This window comes from Notothenia coriiceps, unplaced genomic scaffold (assembly GCF_000735185.1).
Source record: "Notothenia coriiceps isolate Sejong01 unplaced genomic scaffold, NC01 NC01_scaffold00004605, whole genome shotgun sequence".
In the NCBI taxonomy this organism is placed as follows: Eukaryota; Metazoa; Chordata; class Actinopteri; order Perciformes; family Nototheniidae; genus Notothenia; species Notothenia coriiceps.
In genome coordinates this window covers 103,769-122,478 of record NW_011337306.1, presented here as the reverse complement: position 1 = coordinate 122,478, position 18,710 = coordinate 103,769, and the positions used below count along the sequence as shown (strand labels likewise).

The 18,710-nt window shown below is 39.9% G+C and overlaps 1 protein-coding gene across 1 annotated transcript in view; it reads right to left on the bottom strand.

The window, feature by feature from the left end:
* Positions 1–610: 610 nt before the first annotated feature.
* The window catches only part of LOC104942491 (roundabout homolog 2-like), a 93,549-nt gene continuing 75,449 nt past the window's right edge, over positions 611–18,710 (bottom strand). The window contains exons 2-3 of the mRNA XM_010767721.1: positions 1,435–1,777; positions 611–647 (exon numbers count right to left, since the gene is read on the bottom strand). Of these exons, the coding sequence (XP_010766023.1) occupies positions 611–647; positions 1,435–1,777 (380 nt within the window). The remainder of the gene's footprint in view (positions 648–1,434; positions 1,778–18,710) is intronic.

Sequence of the window (18,710 nt, the reverse complement as noted above, 5' to 3'; positions counted from 1 at the left end):
TCCCCTTATCTGCAGGTTTCGTGACCCCTCACCTTAAAGCCATTCATGGAGTCAATGCCTCTATTCAACCCCCTCTGCTCCTCAACCCATATTACATGAGAGAGGGAGAGATCAACTGAAAAGAGAGGCTTAAAAACAGTATGAGAGGGGAAAAATAAAAATAATCTGGAGTCTTCATACATTTTTCATGAATTTTCATTTAGACTGGGAGAGCCCTCTTACAGCAATCGATAGATCAAGCTGCTGTCACGCAGTTAGCACCTGGGGGCAGCTGGGAGGCCCTCAGGAGGGCAGGGGACTGAATCCGAGGCAGAGACCAGCCCCCCCTTCAACACACGAAGTCCATTTCCCAAGGATAACACACCTAAATCCCATTTACTTCCACTGATCATTGTAATCACCTTATCAATTATTTTACAGGTTGTCCTAAAAACATAGACAATTTCTGCAGTTTTTTTGTATGTTCACAACAATCAAGAAAAATCTTCTCAACAAAAAGGCTTCTTGGCTAGCATTTTACTCTAATAATGACTCCACAATGCCTGAAGCTCATACCTACTGCAAAATGATACGTGAAGCATCCAACAACACATTTTGTAGTGGGATTATCTCATGGACCTAGTCCCTGTTTGAGACACAGCACGCCCCTGGTAAAACAACAAAACGACATAAGGACACAAAGACTTTACGCTCCACCTTATGGGCAGTTGAGGTGCCTAGGAACCGCTCCATAGGAAGCCCAGCCTGAAGCCTGTGGGGGGGGGGGCTCATCTTCAAAGGTAATTTGATCCACAGCTCAGGTTCTGCCTGTCAATGTTCACCAACACAGTCCAGGCAGCTTGTGTCAAATGTCCCACAGGACTTTGATCTGTGCCTGCCGTTCTACCCCCACTCACCTGTGGGAGACCCATATCTACCATACCATCATGTCTCTCTCATATAGTCTGAGTGTCTGCAGACCACTTCAATAAAACTCCCTTGAAGTAAAAAAAGGATCATATTTAATTCAAGTGCTTGCTGGAGAAATACTCTGTACAACAAATTATTCCACCAAACTCAACGTGAGAACACCTCTGAGCTTAACTGTCCCTTTAAGATCTACAGGAAATGAGTGCAGTGTTTTTATGATAATAGAGAACACAGAAAGCAAGATGAAGTCAACGCTTATAAAAAGGGTCATTTCAGTTTCCTCAAATAAATTACTGATTTGTTTACTGTTATTCCCTTCAGTAGGGACGGCACTTTCCATTATGGATAAATGGAAGAAAGGGATAATAGATACTGCTGACAGGAAATGTAAAAATTGTACCCCTTAATTCTTTCTTGTGCTACATTTAAATCCAGTCTTTCCATCATCGGGAAGCAGATGATTTTTGAGTTAAATTAAATACGCAAACAAATTTGAATAAATGCCACAAAGAAATGAAGAAGAACCAGGAGAGTGACTCACATGCTACTTCCAAAGAGGCGTTGCGGCTGACGGCTTCTCCCAGGTAGTTCCGGGCCACACAGACGTAGGCTCCTTCATCCGGCTTGCTCCGTCGTCCGTGGACGATGCGCAGGAAGAAGAGGGAGCCACTGGGCAGCAGCATGCGGTGGGAACGTGGGTCGTCTTTGTCTGTTTCCACCCGCTCTGCATCCTTGTACCACTCCACTGTCGGGGTTGGCCGTCCCTCAGCTTTACAGTTGAGGGTGGCGGGCTCCCCCTTGGAGACGATCAGGTCAGAGGGGTGCTCCACAATCCGGGGTGGGGAATCCTCCTGGCGCAGACGGGATCCTGGGGGAGAAAGGAGAGATACAATTAGTCATAGAGTATTAGCGTGAAGAATTTAAGCCTAATTTTTCCGATTTTAAATCAGAAGACTCTTCCATTAACATATTAGCTACCAGACCACTGTTTGGAAAATAGGGAAAAGATAAGGGTTACATTATTAAAAAACAACTCAAAGTAGCAGATTACATATCCTTCCTAGCTAAGCCTCAGGATAATACAGAATGAGCTACAGGATGTTGCAGTTGCACAGGTGCATTGTTCATTTAAAAAAAAAATGAAATTTGTAATAAAATGATAATATTATAACTGCCTAGATGTGAATATTTGTAAACAAAACTATGAATACATTAATAAAACATTTCACTAAATAAAACAACTGATTTGTAACTGAACAATGATCTGCATGCATTACAGAGCGCAGCTGCCTAAGAGGTTTTCTTTTGAAAACTGTATTTATTCAAGTACTTGACCGCAACTACCAACAATATCCTGTGTTTCTTACTAGCTGTATTCTAAATAACTTTAATTAACAAACTAACATTATTTTTTTTTTTAATCAGTGCCATCGCTATGCAGAACTGGACAAACAGTGGTGTGCCGAAATGGATTCATCACTCCAACTAAACCAAAAGCTTTATTGGTTTAAAAGCATTTTAAAGAAACATATATTGGACCCTTTAATAATCACTGTTTCAGCCATCTGCTCTTTTCACCCCTATATGCTGAGGCTTGTTGGTAATTGGACCCACGGGTGAACAGTGAGTGTAGACAGTCATCTTACATCTAAACTAATACACATACAAATCATATGTTTGGTTTTCAGCAAACAAGTCCACTGTTGTAGAAGTGTACATGTGACGTGAATATGAATGTCAGGGTTTAGACTAATGTCAAATGCTAATCCCCTCTGGCTGAAAACCTTTGCCCACTCCCTTTTATTAGGGCTTGCAGTGGGTGAGCTTTGGGGTCTGGCAGCTGAGATAATGGTCCCCATGTCAGAGTTCTCTGTGTGTCTGTGACCCAGCTCTTAAACATGGAGATAAGAAGCTGTAGGCCACACAAACACACACACACACACACACACACACACACACACACACACACACACACACACACACACACACACACACACACACACACAGCACAGCACTCTCATAACTCAAACACACATCACAACCCGAACGTTTCAACATTCGCTGAAATATTACTTTCTTATTTAGCAAGTTTTAAAGATTCAGTTCCAGCATGACAAAGAATCCATAGATCTATTAGATATCTCTGCTTCCCTCTCTACTTTCTCAGTTTAATACACACAACCCAGTAGCACATTATGCTGAAAAAGTGACAAACCTCTCACTTTGATGCATTGTCCAACAATGTAAATCATTTCACACCAGAAAAGGTTATATTGGAAACTGAGTAATGCTTAAAGTCGGTGGCAGGCTGAACACATAAAGTCCCAAAGAGTTGGCAGAGTCTCAGCAGCTTCCACTCATTTAGGAAGGTTGACTCTTTGGCTTTAATTTGATAAACAAAAATAACTTTTAAGACGTTTTGAGAGACACAACACAGCATATCTTTGTTGGTTTAGCCCCATGTTTTACAGTCTAACATGTAAAGGTAGTCACTGTGACACATTTAATTCTGTTGTCTGTGCTACTCCCTAGGAGTGACTGGGGGACACATCTGGAGGACACAACACCTGAGCTGGATGTGGAGAGGCTTCTTTCAGCAGGATATAAACTATGTATGTAATGCATCGCCCTGTCTTTCTCTGTGTTTACTGAAAGGTACAGGAAGTCAGATAGGGGCACCCTATCAAATGTTCCAAAACTGGGGATTACTGTTTAGGAATTCTTGCTTTTCACATCGAGCTCAGCTCTGTCATTTCACATTCTGCTCTCCCGCCTTCTGTCTAAGCTATCAGTGTATGATTGTGTTTTCACATTCAAGTGATCCTGCAGGAACTATGAGGCAATTATATAGGAAACAGTGGAGCAAATATCCATGTTCACAAACTCATCAAATTGGGATTAAGGAAATGTCTAGTTTATGTCTAGAGGTAACCCTTTGAGCCTCTGGACATGTAATTATTCTCTTTTAAGTAGTCGCAAACAAATAAACAGGGATTATAGTTGAATAAAAAAGACCCTGCGTGATGGTGACATTTGATTGATATCAGACTGGTAATATTGGCAGATAACCCTAATACTCATTAGATTTTGATTCAAATGTCCAGTAACTGTGATTGGTGTGCAGAAAAACATGAAGTCAACATTCACAAACTGAGCCCAGCCCATGTGAATTGACCAAAACCTTTGGAGCAAATGGTGTGTGTATGTGAGATGCCATCACCAAAGACATTAATTGGATTATGTATTTTCATTGTCATTGTAATAGTGACGGCTACACAACAAACAGAAACATGATGTTATGCAAGGAAGCAGAAATGACCAAAAACATATAGAAAATGCACTTGTACATTCATCCGGTGTAGGTAAAATAAGACCTTTTCCCTCGAAAAGCCCATTTAAAAAAGCCAAAAACAAATAAGAATAAGTACACTATCAGAAGTTTAGTTGCAGGGTATCCAAAGTCAACTTTACAGGAGACTCTCGCTCCATCCTCCATTTTTTTTGTTTTGTTGGTATTATCTATTTTCCTCCCCCTCTAATGAAAAATATCTCAGCCACTTTTCTTCAACCCCATTCCTATCATGTATGGAATTTCCCTGCCTAGGTGAAACACAGCCCACTCCTGGGGTCCTGCGAGCTGTAGCTAATTAGCTGGCCTACTTTTCCTGAACATAGCAGCCTAATCTTCCTCTGTGGAAACTCTTCCCAACTGTCATCCCCCACCTAGGGCAGACCTTGATAACAGGGTGCTAGTCATTGTCATGACAGAACAAGGTAAACATCTTCGTCTAGTAAGTGATGGGCAGCAGCCGTAAGTGAATACTTAAGCTGTGACGAGCCAGTAGGGAGGGAATGAGAAGAAGGGAGGACAAGAGCTTCTCAAGTGTCTCTCCAACCTCCTTACCAGTGAGGACTTTGTCCCCCCTCCCTCCAGTCCTCCTCAGACGCAGAGCTACAGACATCATTAGCAAGGCTCTGGGACGGCTCTGTTTCCTTTGGTTTGTAAAGCCCTCCGTCCTGCACAACTGACCAAACTATCAAGACTGATAAGACTGGTTTGATATCTGGCGTGAGGAAAACCACTGTGTCAATCTTCAATACAATGGGCTCCGTTTATGGGAAGTCATTTGTTTTCATTACCCCTGCAGGACATTCGTAAAAAAGGCACAGTGGGTCTTGTAAACACCCAAATAACCCAAACAAACTGATTCATTTAAGCTACTAACATCATGAAATGATAGTCGTTTCCTTCTTTCTCATTAAAAACATTATTGCCAAGCATCCCCCAGACTTGTAGGGGAGAATACACTTTATAAAACAGGAAATATAGTGTAATCATGCATGCCATTATTAACCTGTTGAGTTCCTCACAAGATTTAACACATGTAATAAGCAATGTCCAATGCTGGTGTTTATTTAATGCAATAAATATGATTTTAGTGAGAGGAGAATGTGATTATATGGAAACAGGGTCTCATATCTGTTGGCATCTTTAGTATGATTGCTAGCACAATATGCTTGCATACTGTTTTTCCCTATATACTGTAGATGTGGTTGTCTTGGCATATTGTGTTTGATTGCATATGCCGGTTGCATTAGCCTGAACTGTAAATGAAGGAGGATATCCGTGAGGTGCTTACTCATTATGCAAGTTATTCCTGTTTAATATCACTGAGACATGTTCTTGTACAAGCTGCTGTCAATGCAGTATTCTTAGGTGTGAGCATGAAGTAAGAGTTGAATTAAAGCTCTTTCTGTGGTGATGGCATGTGATCAATAAGCCGTATTTAAGGATTGCTACACTATCCATTTGCTGAAATACTTGCAATTTATTTTCCATGATAGCACGTCGAAAATGTACCGCACTGGAAAAAACATGATACTGCAAGTTTCACAAAGGTAGCTCTCTCTATTAAAAGCAGGTTTGATTGTATTGAATTGCATCATGTATTAAATAATGGCATTACATTGCACACGTTCTTACTGTCCATCCTCTATATAAATAACTATTATTATATTATAAAGAATATGAACGGGAACTAACTTGGGCTGCAGCTCACCCAGTCATGGAGAAGTCAGACACAGTGATTGTATTTGTATGTACTTACAAACTGAGCCTACAGTACAACTCAGAGGTCTGTGATGGAAGAGTGGGAAGATAATACAGTGTGGTCTTCAGGAAAAAAACAAGACGTAAAAAGATCGATAACTCTCTTATTCCTTTGATTTTCGATTATCTAAACTCTAAACGTCTTCTTAAAAAGCATTACCAAGTACAACAGTTTAATGACACGTAATACGTTTTAACGACAGATCGTATGACCTATATTTTTTATGTGTGTGTGTATGGATAAAACTTTCATTTCATTGAGTATGAGTATAAACTCTTAAACACGACATAATAAAATACTTATTGCAGCTACAGCCCATTTTCAGGGAGTATCAATGTGTATAAATAGTTTAGAATAAAACTCAGCTTTTATCTGCTCTAAAAGGCTGTTTCTTTTTCGCCTGCCCAGAGTCATGATTAGACTCAAAATATCTACCCCATTACACTCTCAACTGTGCACTCACATTTGGAACAGAGCCCAGAATTAAAACTGCTCCTCTCAACACGTCTCTCTTCCGTATGAAACCTTTTCAATCTCCCTCTAACCCGCGTACACTGTAAACTTGCTGTAATCATGACTGGAAAAACAATGTCACCCCCCCATGTCCTTTAAAGTGTCTGCTTTGCACATCACCTCCAGTCAGGTGTTTGGAGGGGAAAGCATTAATCTCAATATTCAGATTTGGTAACCCTGTGGCCTGGGACAATTTGAACATCTGTTGTCCCCTGTTGCCAGAAACAGAAAACAGAAAATTGGTTGAATGCTTTGGTCTGTGCTATTGTTGTTTTTAGCTTCTCCATCCAGGATGACTTGCTACGGTTGAAAAAGAGGAATACATGCTCACACTGTAGTAGCAAGTGCATGTGAATACTGGCATATACGCAATGTATAAGTCCACCAAAGGACTGACTACATGTGACTGAGTGATTTCTATAGAACATGTCCCTATTGTTATGAAAAGATGAATCAGAATGTAGATGTTTAGTCTAAAGAGAAGTTGTTTACATTTGTCTCTAATTTATCAGTACCTTTTGGACCAATTGTTACCATTAAAATAAAACAACTCTATAATTGAGGGGTATTCTGCTTAAACCAACAGCCCAGTCCCTGCATACAGAGTACTATCAACAGAATCAATTTAGGCCTGCGCTCATCAGGCGTTCAAACTCAATTGCCCCCCAAAAAGCAAAGTGATTTAGAGCCTCAGGTCAGAGTCGATCCCAAATGACACATTAGTGCACCCCTTCCCCATGCTCTATCAGGGACACTGTGACCCTTTTGGGGGAGAAACATATCCAGACACTGATGGGCCCCCGGGCACCCCAACTGCCATGAATGCCTCAATGTCACCAATGTGAGCTGAGTGATGGTCTGACACAGATGTGACTGGACACGACCACGCTAGACGGCCTATAATTATCAATAGGCATGAACTCACAGACAATAACTGAATTAGTGAATGTGTAGAAGCAGCAGTGATGACATATAACCATTAAAGAGGGTTTCATCCCTCCCAATTCTTCTTCAAAATATAAGGAAGGCAATAAGCTACTCTGATAAATCTCCAGAGTTTACAGTTTGTTCCAGCACTTAACTAAGAGAGAGTGATCTTATTTCTAAATGACAGTTGAGCTTTTACATGACAAGAGGCTGCAGCTCAGGAGTATCATTCAGGCTAAGCTGCCCTCAAACCACTGATCTGGTGCTGAAACAATGGAGGTATGTAAGTGGATTCCACTGGGTGTAAGTGGATTCCACAGAGAGTAAGTTTCCACACTACTCCTAACCTGTGACCTCTTCCAATGTTTGCTAACTGTCCCTCACAAATAATTCTAACCCCTCCTGGGCTGAATTACACACAGTATGGATCGTCAAAGTCTCTTCAGGCTCTAATGAAACCGGACCCATACACCTGACATTTCCATCCCCCAGGGCCAAGCCTCGCATGGCCGCAGCCTCGTACCCTGGCCTTGCCACTTCACACTAATTGCTGCCTCATAAGCAAGCACCCCAGCAACAAATCCAGTTAACGACAGTGGCATATTGATCGCTGGCAGATAGGCAGGCAGCACCCCTGTCCCTAGGTATGGGAGGAGGGGCATTGTGGCTTTTACAACCTGAAGGATGGCCTGTACCCATAAAGGGCAGGTCCCTGTGACAAAATAAAAACCAAAAGAGGGTCAGAGTGATACAATTACTGCTCGGTGGCTCTGACCCTAACTGTAGGTGAACAACAGACTGCAGGATGATGGGGGGAGTGGGGGCCAGAAAAGAGGGGCTCTCATTATAGACGTAGGCCAGGAGACCTGTTCAATTTGCTCCATTAATGAGAGCTGAAGAAGCACTTTTGCATTGTCCCAACAGAGCCATTACAGGCCTAGTCTGAGCACTGAAGAAGACTTTGCACCGTGCCACTAATACAGCCGGCAGCACTGGGAAGGCAAGCACATGTGAAAGCTATGAATACACAACGGCTGTTCAAATAGCAGCCTATAAATCCATGCTGTCATCAATACAGAAATGCTGCATTGGTACTTAAAATGCTTTATGGTTACATGGCACGTTAATCAACATTTCATTTTATTTATGGTGTTTTATTGTATTTTAAATATTGTAAACAGCTCAACATGTTATACAACATGTGCCGATTGGTATTGCAGAACTCTGGGTGTTTTATGCAGCAAACAGGGTGCCTAATTGGAAAAGGAAACAAAGCATATTAGTCAAATGACTCATTTACATACTAAAATGGCACGGAAAAAAGGCGATCCTGCATTTTCCTCTAATTTATTTGTGCGGCAGAGCACAGTAAAGGGTGATAGAATGAGGCCAAACAATGGGAAGCTTAGTGAGACTGCATCTCTGCTTAAATCTAACATCCATCAAAGATGTTATTTTTTACAGATACTGTATATCATACATTCACTGTAGATGGTAAACATCAAAGTTGTGAGCTCTGATCAAATAGCATTTTGGCACATTCCATAATCTGTTTTAATGCAGCACTAAATTACTCTTTTCCATTGCCTTTGTTGTCTAATCTGGCTTACTTTCAACTCACAATGTATCACACAGTTTCTTCCTCCAAGAATAGCTCTTTCTTCCATTTTAAGCTGTTACAACAGACAGTCGCTCTCTTTTATCCCAGCCACATTACCAATTCTCCCTCAACCATTTGTTCTACTTAGGGACTGAATCTACATGTTATGGGTGTGTGTACAGTATATATGTATATATATATCTATTTACAGTGTATATATATATATATTTAAAGTGAATATATATATATAAATATATACAGTGTATATATTTATTTACAGTGATATATACATATGTGAGCATCAAAACTAAACTACTAAAAGAGAAAGTGCGGCGAAACAAAAATCTGTTTTAATTTGTTGTTGTTAATCCAAATGTTTGTGCAACATTTGGATTGAAACATACCCTGAAGCAACTACTTAGTTTTAGACACATTTTAATGGTATATCAGGAACCATTAGCAGCAAACATCGAGTAATCATTCAAAAAGGAAAGATGACACATCAGCAGCTATGGTTTGTGTGTTTTTTTATCTGTTCACACAAATATTTGTGATTGGCTTATATTTGTGTTTTGGTTCGGGTTAATGTAAGGCCCGGCTTGGCACTTTGATGCATCTCTTTCCTTGTTTTGATTTACAGTTAATACAAAGTGAAAATAACAGAAGCAGGAACATGTGATGATAAAACAATAAATTATAAATGCATTCCTTTCAAGGGTGAATCATAAATTCAAAATGTGGAGGTTAAAAGAAAACAAAGAAAACAATGCAGCCATGTGGGAGGGAGCGCGTTTGGCAGTAAGACTGTGACTCAAATAACGTACTAACTAAGATGATCAAGAAGCTAAGTCAAATGTTGACGTTAAGACTCACTACTAGCCAGGTCCAGGCTTTGGCTAATGTTGCTGGGGCGGGCGCTGCCGCTACAGAGGTAAACAGAATGAGTGTGTGGGCACGCAGCCTTGGGTCAAGAACATTATTTGGATTTTACTACACTGCTGTACACTACTAGATGCTGCTGGCCTTGAGACTTTACTGTGAGCCATTAAGGTCTAACACATCAAATTGAAAAGGTCATCTCTGCTTCAAAGCGTGAGGCTGTTACCTTTACAACAAAACAAGAGAGATAAAATAGAGAGAGAAAGGGTGGTAGAAAACATCTATGTTGTCTAACTTAAAAAATAAAACGATGTACTACTATAGTTGTAAGATAAGGAGCATTTAAATGAATGTCATTTGCAGCATATTCTATGACACTGTAAACCGATCTATTCACGTTGCTTTTCTCCCAGTTGGAATTGTTGTTTGCTCATATTGATTGTAGCTGTTTTTGTAAGACAGAATAGCATTTGTTTTGTGTAAATTCATGTCAAGATTCTCTAGTATCCTAAAATTGCACCAGATTGTGATTGTTCTCCCACTATCTGAAGGATCAAAAAGAGGATAAGAGAAAACAAGAAAGGATGTGTGGGTCAAAAGGGATTGCAACAATTTAAGCTGAGCTGAATGACTTCTTTGAGACAGTGTCATCCAAACACATCACATAAAAAGGACCTGTTTTAATAAGGCCCTTTGTTCTGAAACTACCTATTGATTTTCACTGTGGCAAGTTGTGGGGCAGTGACCTGCTCTGCTTCCTGGCCTCCACAAAAGCTAAATTGAGCCATTTAGAACATGTGGGTTTGTGTTTAGAGACTCCGACTGAGCACTGACTCCCCAAGCCAATTTATTTCCATCAATAGGAACATTTTTCCTGAAGCTGCAGGATTTCAACACATTGGACCTGCTGCCGAAAACAGAAACAATTTCCTACTCCCTTCAATCAGCCTCTTTGGGTCTCTACCCTTTGTTTTCTTACAGTTCAGCATTAGACTGCAGCACATTGTTTGCTTCTATTGTGACATGTTTACATGCTTTAATGTTCAAGAAGTGCTTTATTTGTTAAATACCGCCTGTTTTCACCCTCTGTCTGAAACCAGAGCACAATCTGCTCTGATTGGTTAGCTAGCTGACTCTGTTGTGGTTGGTCAACTGCTTAAAAATCTGTCTGAAAAGTTTCTCCCTTAGCCTATCAAATACGATATGTTGGTGCGCTAGCCAATAGAAGCGTGAGTGATACGTGGTGATGTCACTATGTTACGGAAGTCAACAAAGGAGTCCAATCGAGCCGTTTCAGGGACGGGGAGGAGTATGGGGGAGATGAATATGTTGGATTATTTGGTGTTGCAAAACGTCATGTGTTTGTTTACATTCTGTGGGATGTTGGAACAGGTTGGGCTTTTTGTAAAACACAGTGAAAGAACACACAGCTCACACTATATGTATGGTTAGAACAATGTTTGTCCGTAATAGAGCCACCATATACTGCCCAGCTGCTCTAATGTGTACTCCATGATATGTATTTCCAATCGTTCCTTGTGTTGGCTGTTTTGGTAAGCTACTGACTACTTGTGCATATCTATGGAATCATCGCTCTCGACACATGAGCCTCCTAGAGCAGAAGGCTAGTGGTTTTTCCTTCACCAACTATATCTAAGCTAGACCATCAGTCATATTTATTTCCCGCTAATTGTTTCTACCTCATGGTAAACAACAATCAACAGTATTTCATTAGTTACTTCGCAAATAATGGGAACATTGAGCACTACCAAGTTATACATTTCAGTTGCGTTAAAATGCAGGGGTTGTTTCAATAAGGGTTCTAATAAATACAGATGCCAATAAGCAATACTGATAATCCTAATGACTCCAATCCCTTTTGCTTACAGCTGTAAAACACCGCAATGGCCATTACAAAGAGCGGTGTGAAAAAGCCATCGGTTAAATTTATCTTTGGGTTTTCTGTGCTAATGAAGTTAAGAGGCAGATAAAGTAAAAGCTGAAAAACTGCTGACTATTGTGCATTGTATTTAATGTGTTTAAGGACGGTTAACACATAAGAAGTAGTTATTCCGCCATGAGAGGCTCATATTGAGCTGTTTCTGCATGCAGCATTCCATATCCCCAAAGCATTGTGTTTAGTCAGTCTGCTGTGAGAGAAATGTAGCCGCATACTATTGAAATCCTGGTCAGGGATCACAGACAAGCACATACCATGATTTCCATCTGAGTGAACTCTTGCTGAAAGAGCAAAAAAGATAAAAGGAAGCGAAGAACCCATCATATAAATAATCTGATTTGAAGATCAAACAGGAACTTCTTCATTCCATTTCCACCATCCAAGTAGGGAACAAATCCAAATATGTTTGTATCTCTTTTATGAAGGAATGAATAGAGAGCAACAATTAGGTCAAGAGAATGTTATTAGTGTGCCATAGGTCACTTATTTTACTGTGTGTAAGGGGATATAAGAGAAACCGTGAAAAAGTGCAAAGGCAGAATACAAAAAACTGATAGAGGAGGGGAAAAAACATTCAAGGTCACCCTCGTGCTTTTCCCTCGCGGCTGCAAAACATTTCAGCGTACAGTGCTGCAACACATTCATAGCTCAAACCAATTTTACCAGAGGAATCAATATGGCTGAAATATTGGGCTTTTACGAGTTGCTACATTCAGCTGGGGGCCTTGTGAGCGGAGTAATGTGTTCAGCTAGATTAGATTTAAACAGCCTAGACATTGAGAAGGGGTGAAACAAATTTACAAGAGAAGAACAAAGAGTAGCAAAAGGCTAGGATTATTATGATTATTAGAACTATTGAAACTATTTTTTCTTGATTGTTGCATCAATACTTGAGCTTAATGTACAATTGGTTGTAAAACATTATTGAGATAAGTGTGGGTGAATTGCAAATGACATGATTTTAAGAATGTCCTTGTTAGTGTGGTGGCATTTAAAGCCTGTGTGCAAAGTATAATTAATTGTTATTTATATTTGATGTTTTTAAATGAGTTAAACATGGGAACTATATGCCCCCTTGCTATTCATTATTTATTAATAACAATAATAATACATTACATTTATATAGCGCTTTTCCTGGTGCTCAAAGCGCTTAAAAAACGTATTAAAGTTTTGTTTTGCATGTGTCAGCATATTGCTCCAAGGCGTGAGATTATTATATTGTTTTTGTCGCCCACTTATCTCTATTATAAGAAAGTGAATACACCACAACATTGTCTCTCATAAAGTATACGTATTGTATTTTTAAATAGGATTAAGCATGAGCGTTCCTGGTCAAATATATCTAATGAGTATTTACAGCTTGTGCTGAATCTCCAGCCTTTTCGGGCCGTCACGCCTACACACTGTGGTGCAGGTGGTTCTTGTGGTTTTTGACAATGGCCTCTTTGAGACCTTGTAAAGTCTCAAAGGTGTGGTAAAAAATGTCATGTCAGCCACGCTGCCACAGCTCAACCAATGCCTGAAAAGAGCAGCTGATGAAGCCATTACACAGCCATAGTGCCAGGGAAAAGGGTGGGCCACTGGGGCCCCCTGGCAGTGCTACAGTCATTAATGCCCTCAATTTGCCTTAATGGTTTTGGCAATCCCAGCCCTCAATTCTATTCGTACCCACGCCAGACTGTATTTCGTCTCCTCTCACTGCCAGTAATTAATCCATTCATCTCTAAAAGATCCGATCAATGCTTTCTGGAATGAGAGCTGCCATGCCATGGGAATAGTACAGGAAAAACATGCAGACCGTGTTTTGGTCAGATGTGGTTTGTAACTCGACTGAAATTAAATTATCGATAAAACACAACTGAAAATATTGGTCATCTGTAACTGCATATAGTATCAAATTTAATACGTTACATCAATAATGTGTATAGTAATAAATGTTGCACAAAAACCCTTCAGCACTTCAATACACGTCTGAACTCCCGCAGTGAGCTATTACAAAACTCAATAGGATCATACAGTGAGCATTCTGGAGATGATTTTTTCAATTCCAGTCCCATCATATTACTTTTCCCAGCTAAATGTCATGCATCGTATATATACAGAAATCCATTTCCAATTTAGGTATTTTAAGGGGAAGAGATGTTTTGCCTGGGGAGTATTCCACACTAAGCCAGATCCAGTAACCATCATATCTATCAATGTGTTTTGGTGAAAGTAAAGCTTGTTAGAAGTACATGTTTGGTTTTTAATTGATTCATTTTGAAAAACAAAAGCATGGATGTGTATGTAATTGTGTCTGTGTGTGCGTGCTTACGATGATTCAGAAATGCTGGCTTGCAATCAGGCACCACAGGCCCTCCCACTGACCCCGCTACTAAATCCCCCTCCTTGGTCTGGCCTGGGATCAATAAGTAATTTTTTGGAGCTGATTAGTTTGCAGCAGGAGGGTGGTCACTGTCTGATCTGTCCAAAGGATATAATCAAGCACTAAAAAGTAGCATTGTTGCCACAGTAATGTGAGCAGAGATGGGCGTAGAAGTATGATGAGATACATGGTAAACTGGATAAGGGGCTGGTGGACCATGATGCAAAAAAGAGCAGTAGATCTGCCTTGGAAAAGGAGAGTATTTTCCCATGGGAAATAAGCACCATAATAAGGATGACTAAATATGTATTGAAATTAAAATAAATGTTTAAAAGTGAAGAATGCTTGCGATTGGTTGTTAATCATCCACTGTGTAACTTTGGTTTGTAAAGGGTGTTATCAGTGAAAGGCACATGACATTAAAAGAATAAGTGGGCAGAGGGGAAGGCTAAAAAGAAGTCATTTAGGGCCTGGGAGACGGCAGTAAGACCTGCAGTAAATTCTGCTGCTTTCATCCCTGAGAGACCGACCGTGACACCACAGAAATGAGCAGAGAAGGCGTAAAATTAATGTGTGGCTTGGATGAATTCTCACTTCCTTCTTGGATGGAGCACTCCCATCCTTTATGTATAACCAGACTCTTTGAGTAAACTGCTTTATCACTGTTCAACATTATGTGCTTACTCAGCTCATTCATTATACAGTAGATGTGTCTCACAGTATAAACAGGCTGTTTTAAGTTTACAGGAAGATCACAAAATACTAACTAAAAGTGGGATACTTGTGTGTTGTGTTTGCTGAATAAAGAGCAACTGATTCAGTGCAGCCAAAGACAAACAACAGCAAAAGAAGGGGGAAAATGGAACATTTGCATTTTGATACACTTACTGCTGTCTTCAAATGCTACAATCAGATTAGTCAAATCAGATGAGACAGTGACACATGGCAGTAGCACTGTCAGTCTGTTCAGAACTACCAGGAAAAGGGGGGATACTGATGTTTTATTTAAGCAAATACGATTTCACCAAGTAAGTAAAGCAATGTGTTCCTGAGTCAGGGACCAAGTGATGTACATAATAGATGTGTAATATGCCTAATATGTGCAAAATACAGATGGACTGAGTCAACCTCATGCTGGATATTCTTGTTATTTCCATATTACAAACTATTTCCCATTTAAATTATTATGTTTTAGAACAACTTCTAATGCCTCTTTTTGTATTGATGTGTACTTGTATCTCTTCCTAACAGCAGGTTGCCTTTTATGTGCTACGCTCTACAGGCTCTGGGGAAGTATGTCAACAATAAAGGTTTTCCACCATTCCTTACTACAGTGCTGAACATTCCTCTCTTCACTTATATTCAAAAGCATCCAATAAAAGTGCTAGATTTTAGTTTATATACAATGCTATGTTGTGTTTCCAACAATGCTCTGTTCAAATCTATAATCATGTAAAGTCTTAGCTTTATATTTCTGATTCAGATTTTTCTAAATCGTTGTTTTGGTTTGTTGTGTCATAATTACTATAATTTACACAGTACTATATTCTTTGTAAGGGATAATGTGCAGCATGGCGGTCATTATTGGAAAAAGAACACCCGACGCAAAGAGGAGGGATCTTGATCATAGCTATATTATGGAAATCTCCACAGCATCTTAATCAAAAACAGATCCTATTGAGGCTGAGTCATGCTCCGACATGCAGTTCAGACTGTGTCTTCATTCAGAGGAGAAGATTACGTTTTGAGTAACCTATGAAGTAGTCAGATTTTTCTAATCTGCTGTGTATGTAGCAACAATGTTATAAATCAATTCAAACGTCCATATTACAAAGCAAGGATATGGTAGGGAAAGGTATTTAATAAATATGTCCTTGCAAGATGTTGCAATTGAAGCTGCCACCCATACAAATATCAGTTTTAAAGGCCAGTGAATCTCCCCTAATGGGTGCCATGCATCGGTGCCATGACCTCTGAGCAACGTTTCTCTTCTATGAAAAGCAACACTAAAAGAAACCAGGCACACAGCTTATTGAAGAGGTCTAAAACACATCCATTCATTTCAATCTCAGAGTTTCAAGTATTGAACTTTTAGGACCTGGTATCTGCACATTTTCCCTCTGCTGCTGTGTCGCCACAAAGTTGAGCTTTTCTCCCTGGAGTCCCATGATGGTGGTCATAAATTGTGAGAGTGTTTAACAAAGAGGTGGCCAAGGTTGTCGCTATGCTTCTCACATTTTACCTTAAATGCAGGTACAGCCCAAATGATTTACAATCTGACCATTAAAATGACATCTAGGGAAAACTCTAGAAACATGTTGCACGTTACCCTGTTAGAGCAATCTTTTTTGTTTGACTTATACCAAATGGATCATTCAATAAGCTGAAATAATATCATCGTTTGAGCAAGCAGAGAAAAACTGAAAAGAAACATCTGAAAAATCAATCAGTTTTGCAGCCTGTAAAGAAATGTTTAACAATGTCTTTACCCATGTGTGTGTCACATGTGAGTTTAATATCAAATTCCTATCTTATATTCAGTCACAACAGAGTAAGAGAGAGAAGGGAAAGTGGAACATTTAGAAACTAAGTGATTTTAAAGAGAAAAACAACTAGCAAAATGTGCCCTCTACTGGATTCTGACAGTAATGTTTGTTAAGGATGTCAGAGAAGACCACCATTTACTAGATGATTAGAAATGATATGTAGGTAATCTCCGTATCAACCTTTGTCTTGAGATATTCTGGATTTGTATACCTGTACAAAATATACTCCTTCAAAAAAGTGACCTTACAAAAGGAATACAACTAAGGCAAACAACAGTGCAAGTGTTCTCTAAATGAAGACAAACGGCCAGATGTTTTTAACAAAACACTCCCACACGATCAACCTCAAGAAAAAAGAGAGAACTATCCTTCAGGTAGGGGGAAAGGCTCAACCTGCGCTGAAGCCAGGAATCAAAGAGTCCAATCAATTCTTTATCGATATATCAATGAAATCAATAATCAATAATCAAAACAATGCATTGTTCATACTGCTTTACTCTCCTTAGGGTCAAATAAGAGAACATTGGGGCAATTGAAATAGCTTGTTTTTGTCATTAATGCACATGAAACTGTATTGTTACAGACTCTTGCTGTTATTAGAACACAAACTAGGATAACAAAAAAAAGCCATATTTGTGATCTGACTTATAAAGTAAATCATGTTGCAGAATGAGTGTATTCTATCTGTTGTAAGATGAGCCTAGGTGGAGGTGGAAATGGAAATGGCTTATTATTCCTAAACTGAATTTTTAAAGAAAGTCGTACATAGTATCATGTCTTGACTATTATATATGTTCTCTGCTACCACAAACAAACAAATAAAGTTAAAACTGCACTAAGAGGGCTGTTTCCAATAGAATATCTAATATTGGAACATTGGGATCCCACAGTTAAATAAAACATGCATACTGTAAGAAGAATCAGTAACAAGAGCTTTCCTGCTAAAAACAAATGAATAGCAATACAAATATGCAGTGTATTTCATCTCTTCTCGTTGAGTGCTCTGCTAGTATTGTGTGAACTACCCACGCTTTACCCAACACTGATCTGTAACACAAGCTACCAGGATTGCAGCAATTGACAGCACTGTGGTGTTGTGGGAATGCATTACACTACCATTACCTGGCGGTTGTAACGCTAGCCCACTTGCCCATTGCAGCACACAAAGCCTTCTCCTCCAGTGCTTAATCTATTCTATGTCAAAGGATCAACCCCCAGGAGACCCAGAACACGAGTTGTTTTATGTGGTGAAATCACAAAACCACCACAGCGCACGCTCAGGAGAACACATACATTCATGTCACTTGTAAAGACACAACAATAGAATGGAGGTGGATTAAGTTTTGTGAGGATGGAAAGGCTTTTCTGACCCGTCCATCATGTATAATTGCACCCTGGTGCTTACAGTGGAGAACGGTCTAAGGGAGGCCTTTTCCTGCTCACCTAGCCACAATCGCAAATAAGGGGGATGGGAGGAATAGATATTTTTCCTTCTTTGAAGTGAGGAGATGGTCTGAAGAGCACCACCACAGGTTTGGTTTTTACAAGCGGGATCCAAATCAAAGCAATTACACCATAATGTGCTCCATAAACCTGAAAGAGAGGGCCCGCTGGGGAGGAAAATGGCTGAAATACATTGACATGCCCGTATAGCTTTAAAGGGAGTTCAAGCTATATTAAAAGGAAAATAAAAGACTAGGCTATCGCTTTTACAGTGCAGGGCTCTACACATACACACACACTCTCTCACACTACGTATCACCTCTTACCCGTTGTTCCCTGATAGAAACCACAGGGGGTCTAAATGTGACGAAAAGGATTTCAAACAATCCAAGCTGCCATTTATGGAGGTTAATTGGTTGGTCTGGTGCCAACGAAAGCTGAATCTGAGGCTGGACTG